Raw genomic sequence first — 8,352 nt, 5'->3', positions numbered from 1 at the left:
TCGGTTAAGAGTTAACCGTCAGTTGTGAAACTGGGCCTAAATCTTACACAAAATAAAACATATATCAAAGACAAAGCCATATACTATATGTTGAGAAATAATAAACTTTTCTTTTTTTCTTTAATTATAATGCAGTTTGATATTTAATTCCTTAGTGATTTTTTTCAATTAGAAGTTATATAATAATATAACAGATAGAGGAGGAGTTTTATTCCTCAATATAACGGATTTTCTAACTTCACACGCGTATTATCTTAAATATTTAATAATTTAGTAACTAGTTTAATATAGCCGAACGACACTTTTTTTCTGCTAGATTTATTCGATTCATAAAACAACGCATTGAGATTGGTATATTTTTTATCAGTGAATAATTACAGATAGTATTTTTCGCGTTTGTGTACACATGCATGTGCTGAGATACATATGCACTCGTTCAACTTCTCCGCGACCACGTGATCAAACTTATAATACGAATTGTGTGTAAAAGAAGCACGTTATTACTCACAGTATTTGCTGCACTTCTTGAAGATTGATCGTAATTTTAACTCACGGCACGATATGAAATGAACGCGAACTTAACGTAACCTCACTTTCGTGTACTCACCAAATGCATTGAGTGCATTCGGTACGACGATCGCTCTCTGAGCACTCGGTGAGCTCTTGTATCTGATCGGTCTATATTTTTAGATTTAACGGTATATGCCAGATTCAGAATGACAATCTCCAGAGAGAGATTTCTCTCTGCAACCGCTCACTAAAATCTACTGTATACTGGATGACACTGTGTGGCGTGTGCCTTCCAACAAGCGAAGCGACACAAGTGACACGTCACACCGGTCACACGGTGTGACAAGAGGTGCGTTCCGTATCGCGCATGATGTGCATGATGCATCCATTGTCCTTGTTTAACGTTTGGTGAGCAACAAGGATAAACGATGCATTATGCGCATCATGCGAGAAACGGAACGCACCCCATGATGGAAGAATTACATGAGGTCTGTTCTTTTTGGCTGAACTTTTGCGTTAGTTTATCTTTCTTCCTTTTCTCTCTAGCAGGAAGGAAGAGGAAGAAAGATGAACTGGTGCAGAAGTCCAGCCAAACCTGAATAATCAATTTTTTCAAAGCACTGTCAAGATCTCCAGTATAACCTCAAAACAAGAACAAGATATTAATCGAATTGAAGCCTCTGCTCCCCGAGGAGGTTATTCATTACATCGAATGATCCGTTATTTCTGCATCGCACTGTGAGACTACATGAATCGGAAAACCAAATAAGGGGAAACCAAAAGAAGAAGAAGAATAGTCAATTTTAACCATTTTGACTTAAATCTAGATTAATATCTTGGTTTGCGGTGCAGAGCGACGCTTTTTTCAGCTAGATTCATTCGTTTCCAACAAAAACGCGTCGAATGAGCCTAATTTCATCGATTTCTGAGTTGACGTAGCTAAAGTAAACACCCGATACGAATACGCTAACTCTGAGAGAAGATAAATTAATTTCCATTGGAAAAGAAACAAAAAAGCGACTCTCTGTTTCCCAAGGAGACTCTATAACAGTCTAGCACTTTGACCTTTATAAGAGAGGTCGGAAAACTAACCATATAAGAAGAGTTATCTGAAATAAATATTTTGGAACATGCGCTCGACTAAAGGCATTATTCAAATGGTACAAGCCTCTAAAACATACCTTTTGAACTTTCTCCAGACCATGTCAAAGGTATATCTATTTTTATCTATAAATTAAAAAAATATACATTTATTATTAGGTCAAACTAATGATTAGTAATCAGATAATGATTTAATAATCAGATAATGTAAGACAATACTGTTCAAGATTTGTAGATTTATAATTCTTGCTAGAGATAAAAAAGGAAAACCAGTAAGCATAAACGTTGATACAAATATCTAGAATTACAAATTTCGAACAGCACTGTTGTAAGAGATATTGGTTGTGTTCTAAAATTTACTGCCAATACTGAAAATCTATAGTTTACGTTAAGGGCACTATAGATTTTCAGTACTGGCAGTAAATTTTGGAACACAGCTATTGAGTGCATTCCATTTCACACATGATACCTATAATATATTATTTTATCCTCCTTTAATATTCGGTGAACAAAAAGAATAAAATAATACAATGCTCATCATGTGTGAAACCTAATACACTTATTGAAACACTGGATTATTTTATAAAAAAACATGTTATTTATTCTAGTCTGGAGAAAAACGCAGATTTATTGATATCCATAATGACAATTCTTTTGGAAAGTATGCTATAGTCCAGCCTTGGATAGTTTCTGAAAAAGTTACTGTACCTGCATACATACCCCAGCCATCCTACAGTCAGTCTATGATACCCAAAAAAGGGCCAGCAATGCCTGAGATCAAAGATGAATATCAAATAGAATGTATGAGGCATAGTTGTAAATTTGCTAGTCGCATTCTGCGTCAAGCTGGCGCGTTAATCGAGGTGAATTATTTCCTACATATTATATAAAAGTCCAGATTCATGTTGCCTTGGTTATCAGCTTAAAATCACAAACAAATTTTTAGATGATGAATGTGGCGAATCTGGAGTTATGTACTGATAATATCTGAAAAATATGCACAAGCCTTGGGATCACAAGTTTCATAAACCGAATAAGAAGAGTTCATATAAATTTATTGTTCACTAAGCAATTAAAATCTGTGTAAGGATTATTATATGTATGTTGAAAATCAACATATAATTAAAAAATATTTTTTAAGAGTAACACTTATTTATATATATATATTTTTTTCTTTTTGGTTTTTGAAATGTATCCCCAGGAATTTTATTAATAGCTTTCAGATATACACATCTATGCATTAAATATTATAATAAACAAAATATAAAATAAAATTAATATATGCTAGCCAGGTATTACAACTGATTTTCTCGATAAACAAATACATGATATGATCATTGGTAACGGAGCTTATCCCAGTCCACTCAGCTACCATGGCTTTCCCAAGTCTATATGTACAAGTGTTAACAACATCGCTTGCCATGGTATTCCAGACAATAGGCCTTTACAAGAAGGTGATATACTCAATGTTGATATAACAGTGAGTAGCTTTATTTTTTAAAAGAAAATGTAATCTTTTTTCTGTTCGATAAAATGTTACAAGTTCTTTAAAAAGTCAATATTTTTTGTTTAAGTAGGTATATCTTAATGGTTATCATGGCGATTGTTCAGCTATGTTTCAAGTGGGTGAAGTAGACTCAGAAGGCAAACGATTGATAACAATCACAGAATTGTGCTTAAAGTCAGCTATTGAAATATGCAAACCAAACGAACATTTTTATAATATTGGTAATATGTATATCATTAAAATCTGAACCTATTTGTATATGTTATTTTTGGCACTGTAAAATCTTTCTATTTCTTTCCAGGTAACGTGATAGAAAAGACAGCAAATGAACACAATTTGAACGTAATACCTGCATTTTTGGGTCATGGTATTGGAACTTACTTTCATGGTGCTCCAGATATTTATCACTTTGGTACAAATGAAAATATTCCACTAACATTAATGCATGTTAACATACAGATAACATCGACATATAGTACTGGACGGAGCATGCGGCGAAATGTCTAATCTTTTGTCTTGCGAACCTAGAAAGAGAAAGGTTTGGGCACGGAACTTCTACTATTGTCCTATTGATCAAATTCTCTTTTTACTATTATCCTATTTGTCGTTACTACTCCAACATCGTTCTATCTTTTTCTAGGTCTGTTAAGATAGTTTCGATGCTAATGCTCCGTCCAGTACTATATTTCGATGCAGATGACCATTAAGAAATTATCTGAGTCGTTTTTTATAAAATAATTTTTATATAAAACATTTCTCTCAGAATAAATTGCTATGTACTGTAAATATGTCAAACCGTCACTAATATTTCATGCTTATTTTTTCTGTTTTGTAGCAAATAATTTTCCTGGGAAAATGAAAGCAGGTATGACATTTACTATCGAGCCTGCTTTGAGTCAAGGATCGATTCAGACCATAATTCTAGAAGATGGATGGACAATTTGTACAGTCGACGATTCTAGGACAGCTCAAGTCGAACACACAATTTTAATAACAGATACTGGATGCGAAATACTAACACTTTAGTCGCTTTAGTTTATGATCGGTATCATTACTATTTATACGACAAAGGATCCATTGAATATATGTATTATTTTTAGTGCACATAAAGCCATGTATAAATTAATTTGTATATGTCGTTTTAGTCTTGTGAATATCTATGTTTTTACGTGTTAACAAAATAAAAATTAAAAAAAATTTATTATTACAATGAAAATTAGTATAGTTACTAATATTAATAGTTTCTTATTTCTTATATATGTAATGTACAATTAACGAAAACTTTTTTCAAATTCAATTAAAAAAGAATAGATACTTTCACCCTATAATTTTTTTTATTATAACTTATTTTGAAAGAATACGAAAACATTATAATTTTATAGAATTGCGGGTCCCCAATAACTTTCTACGTCTATCGGTCCTTGTATTTCGATTCCTTTTTCTTTCGTAACAATACCCAAATGATACTGAAAGAGCGAAGTAAATCATTAACAATTTAAAATTATTGATTACGCATACACGAATTTTGATAGTTTAGTAGATACCTTTGGGAAAGATCTTGCATCTCTGTAGAAAAGAACTTGATTTACTTTGTATATAAGTTGAATAGCTTCTTCCTTGCTCATTTGGCTATTTTCCTCATAAGCTTTTCTCAGAATAGGTGTTGCCATATAAGCGCCATATCCAGTTGCAATAACAGGATCTTTGTAAGCTGTTCCAAGCTTATCTACAGTTGCCAAAAATCTGAAAGGCAAAATCATGATTTATGCTAAATCTAAAGATACAAATTGCTTATGTTGAAGGGATATATTGGATATTTACGGTTGTCCATCTTCCAAACCGGCAATGACAAAATTGTTCCAAAACGGATCAAAATTTGATCGTCTGTTGTACATGACACGTGTCAACCAACAATGCAGCGCTTTCGGCTTCAAACTAAATCCATCATCCAAGCATTGTTCTTCCAGACTAAAACAAAAGTATTGATGTAAAATAATAGTATCTTTTAATACTCGTAAAAAAATTTAATATGCTTAAGGAGAACTTTATACCCAGAAGAATCAAAAAGAAACATGTTGGATAAAACTTACAGCGTCAGATTGCTTGGTTCAAAAAATTGAAAACGCTATGTAGACGCTACACCCTTTTTATGCATTTTTACTCTAGCGTCAATTTTGATCATTCATACAATCTATTTTAATGCTGAAAATGTGCATCAGGATAAAAAGGCACTTAACCATTTGATACTCATTTTCAAAATAGACTATATAATCAATATCAAAATTGACGCTGGATAGAGAAAACTGTATGAAAACAATGTATACAAGATGATTTCACTGTTCTTCAGTCTCATCAAATGGCATTATAGAACAATTTTTGGAAACATTTATTAATTTATCTTATGTAGTAAATCAAGAACAGAATATTAGAAAAATAAAGACGTGTAAAAAAACTAGAATAATTATCACTTACATCTTTCTTTCCACATAACTCTTGATACATTGAAAATCTGCATAATCTCCAGATGCACCAAGAATGATGTTATCATTAACTTTCATAAGACGCTCTAGATTTCTATAGCGAGCGAGAGATCCATAAGATCCTAAGATATCCGCTGATATAACGACTCCGTCTTTAAATTGTATACCAATGACAGATGTACCAGTCGTTATAGGAGATCTGCAAATAATAGAATGAATTAGAGTAGAACTTGTCAAGTCCTTATGCCATTTCGGAAATTTATCTAATAAAGTCTCAAGTATTTTGAATTTTACTTCGTTAATTTGTTCCATAAGACAGAAGATGACATGCGAGATTTACATAGAGATGTGCAGGTTATATACAAAAAACTGTATGCAAACTGATGAAACATCAGTTTATAAATTATAATTAAAACGTACTGTGATTTTTGGAATCCACCGGTGCCGTTCTGGGTGCCCGGAAAATGATAAAATGCACCAGGAGATGGCCCATTTTGCCACAGAGGCAAAAAGCAAGGATCTTTACTGGAAAACGCCATTATGATAACTAGTGTACGAACGTCGAACAGTACGAAAGTATCGAGATGAATGTGATCCAGTATCGATATATCTCTGATATAAGTACATCTCGATCCGCTTTCCGAGTATCGTTCGGAGTATCGATATTTACTTAAGAATCGACAGGAGTGTCGAGTCAACTCAAATGCCCGTTTCTACCGTAATTCCTTCTACATTATAATGGGATTTTTTGCATTCTTCCAAACTTGATTTTTTCTAAAACAATGCGAAAATTGTTCCATTAATTATTTCTGATGTTTTCTCAAAATTATTAATTATTATTTTGGTACACTAAAAAGTAATTTTACAAAAGAAAGAAAGATATATGGACATATTTCTTGTATAATTATACATGTTTATGAATATTTATGCGTGTTTAAGTATGTTTATACATACTTATATATATTCATGTATAAAAAATTTTTTAATGGGGCTTCAATATCGAAATAACATATTTAATTATAACATACAGAATCTTATTTAAATTATGTAATCGTCTTTATTTTCTAAAACTTTGAAGTTGATATGGCATTTTTAGAAATGAGCAGTTTTTATATTTGAAAGATTATACAATAATATATAATATATATATTTTGAAATTTTTAATCATACATTTTTATTAATGCAATTGTTCCTAATATGTCTTTATATATATTTTCTATTTTAATTTTTCTTCGATCCTCTCTCTCTTTTTTACATCATGTTATTAACATTACATTTCATAATTACATAATTTTACATTATGCTCTATTAACATTATATTTCATAATTATTTCAAATATAATATATTTGTCATCAACCACACATAAGCATAATTTTAACACATAATCCGCATATTATATAAAGTTTATATCGCAGATGTCGTAAATTAATTATATTTTTATAATCTAAATATCGACAAAAGGAACAATTAATCTGCGAACGAGCGAGCGTTAAGCACGTTCTAACGCTTTTTGTCAGTAATTAATTGGCATTAATATATTACCTATTACTAATATTATTTATATATTATATTTATTAATGATTCATATATAAAGTTAATCAAAAGGAAAGGTAAATCATCACTATTGATAACGCAAACGCAATATTCGAGAGTAATTGCACAGACGATGAATCCGGTACTTGGTTTCCCTCTGATGATATTGTGTTATTTGCCAATGCTGCGTTAATGGATTTCATTAAAGGGTAATCGCGTCCATCAAGCAAAGCCATATCACCGTGCAGCAATGAGCATTTGCCTCGGAAATCATCCGTGTCGATACTCCATACCATAACACCCGCCAATTTCTGCCTCTTTGCATATTCCACCTAAAAGAGTACATTAGCATCAGAATTATTTAACGTTGATATTTTCTTCAAATGTTAAAACTTGCGCAAATAAAAATAGGACTGCATAAAGTGGAATTAAGTAAATATATATATATATTTTTTTTTAATTTCTCGAATCATTTTTTTTAACAAAGTAAAAAAGGATTTATTATACTTTACATAATTTCAAAAAAATGCTAAATATTACGAGACTTTTGAGTAACTACTCTAAAGTTTAGAAACAGAACAGTCAAAATTTATATGAATTATTAATTATAACTTTATTATTATTATTAATTGCATAGTTCAAATAATAGTGGCTATATTATTGATAATATTACGTCGTTTTAAAAATGCTTGTAGTTTCCTGAATCAGTTTGATTTAAGTTATTCTTTCTCTTAATTTTTTCATATGAATTTAAATTTAAAATTGGAGTGCAGCATAAATCGCCACACCTGTCTGTAAAACAGATCATGAGCTAACTTAATCTTTATAATATTGCTTTATAATGTCAAATAACTGTATTGGAGCTGAAGGCAATTGTGCATATATGAAAAAACCCTTAAAAAACTATCGCGTTACATATTTGCATCTTGCAGAACAGCATAAATATGTAAATAATTTAATAAAAATCTTGTATACGTTCACTTGTAGATACTTTGTACACATAATTCCTATAAAAGGAAAAGAATAGAAATATGTAGTATTACTGTCTACAGTGTCAGTTTTGGAGCCCATTTTGTCAGACGCCCATTTTTATTTATCTTATGAAAAAATTAATTATTGCAAATTTGCAAACAATATATTATCAAAATTGTTTATATCATCTGATAGAAGACACTTTTTAATTTGTACTTATGTTTTTAAAGTTTTATTTTTACCTTTTG

At 31.0% G+C, this 8,352-nt stretch overlaps 4 protein-coding genes across 5 annotated transcripts in view; 1 reads left to right on the top strand and 3 right to left on the bottom strand.

Moving 5' to 3' along the window:
- LOC108761530 (uncharacterized) overlaps positions 1 to 913 on the bottom strand; it is a 12,877-nt gene extending 11,964 nt beyond the window's left edge. Inside the window, exon 1 of one of the 2 annotated variants that reach the window (XM_018508134.1) lies at positions 509 to 913. Coding sequence is in view for 1 of the 2 variants with exons in the window: in XM_018508133.1 (XP_018363635.1) it covers positions 608 to 625 (18 nt within the window). In the remaining variant the exon portion in view is untranslated. The remainder of the gene's footprint in view (positions 1 to 508) is intronic. The other variant, XM_018508133.1, reaches the window with a different exon arrangement.
- Positions 1 to 4,241, top strand: part of LOC108761531 (methionine aminopeptidase 1D, chloroplastic/mitochondrial) — a 23,134-nt gene extending 18,893 nt beyond the window's left edge. Inside the window, exons 3-8 of the mRNA XM_018508135.1 lie at positions 1,308 to 1,721; positions 2,220 to 2,474; positions 2,900 to 3,091; positions 3,189 to 3,339; positions 3,420 to 3,530; positions 3,954 to 4,241. Coding sequence (XP_018363637.1) covers positions 1,641 to 1,721; positions 2,220 to 2,474; positions 2,900 to 3,091; positions 3,189 to 3,339; positions 3,420 to 3,530; positions 3,954 to 4,144 — 981 coding nt within the window. The 5' untranslated portion in view covers positions 1,308 to 1,640 and the 3' untranslated portion in view covers positions 4,145 to 4,241. The remainder of the gene's footprint in view (positions 1 to 1,307; positions 1,722 to 2,219; positions 2,475 to 2,899; positions 3,092 to 3,188; positions 3,340 to 3,419; positions 3,531 to 3,953) is intronic.
- A 198-nt stretch (positions 4,242 to 4,439) lies between these two features.
- Prosbeta7 (proteasome subunit beta type-4) lies at positions 4,440 to 6,154 on the bottom strand. Its single transcript, XM_018508137.1, has 5 exons — positions 6,019 to 6,154; positions 5,591 to 5,797; positions 4,940 to 5,086; positions 4,663 to 4,861; positions 4,440 to 4,584 (listed from the first exon to the last, which is right to left on the bottom strand). Exons 1-5 carry the CDS (start codon positions 6,135 to 6,137, stop codon positions 4,495 to 4,497), a joined length of 762 nt encoding a protein of 253 aa, XP_018363639.1. The 5' UTR covers positions 6,138 to 6,154; the 3' UTR covers positions 4,440 to 4,494.
- Positions 6,155 to 7,182: 1,028 nt separating this feature from the next.
- The window catches only part of LOC108761535 (probable chitinase 2), a 6,693-nt gene continuing 5,523 nt past the window's right edge, over positions 7,183 to 8,352 (bottom strand). The window contains 1 exon segment of the mRNA XM_083287361.1: positions 7,183 to 7,464. Within this exon segment, the coding sequence (XP_083143487.1) occupies positions 7,198 to 7,464 (267 nt within the window). The 3' untranslated portion in view covers positions 7,183 to 7,197.

The sequence above is a fragment of the Trachymyrmex cornetzi genome, unplaced genomic scaffold (assembly GCF_001594075.2).
Source record: "Trachymyrmex cornetzi isolate Tcor2-1 unplaced genomic scaffold, Tcor1.1 scaffold25, whole genome shotgun sequence".
Lineage (NCBI taxonomy): Eukaryota > Metazoa > Arthropoda > Insecta > Hymenoptera > Formicidae > Trachymyrmex > Trachymyrmex cornetzi.
This window is presented reverse-complemented; position numbering and strand designations above follow the sequence as displayed.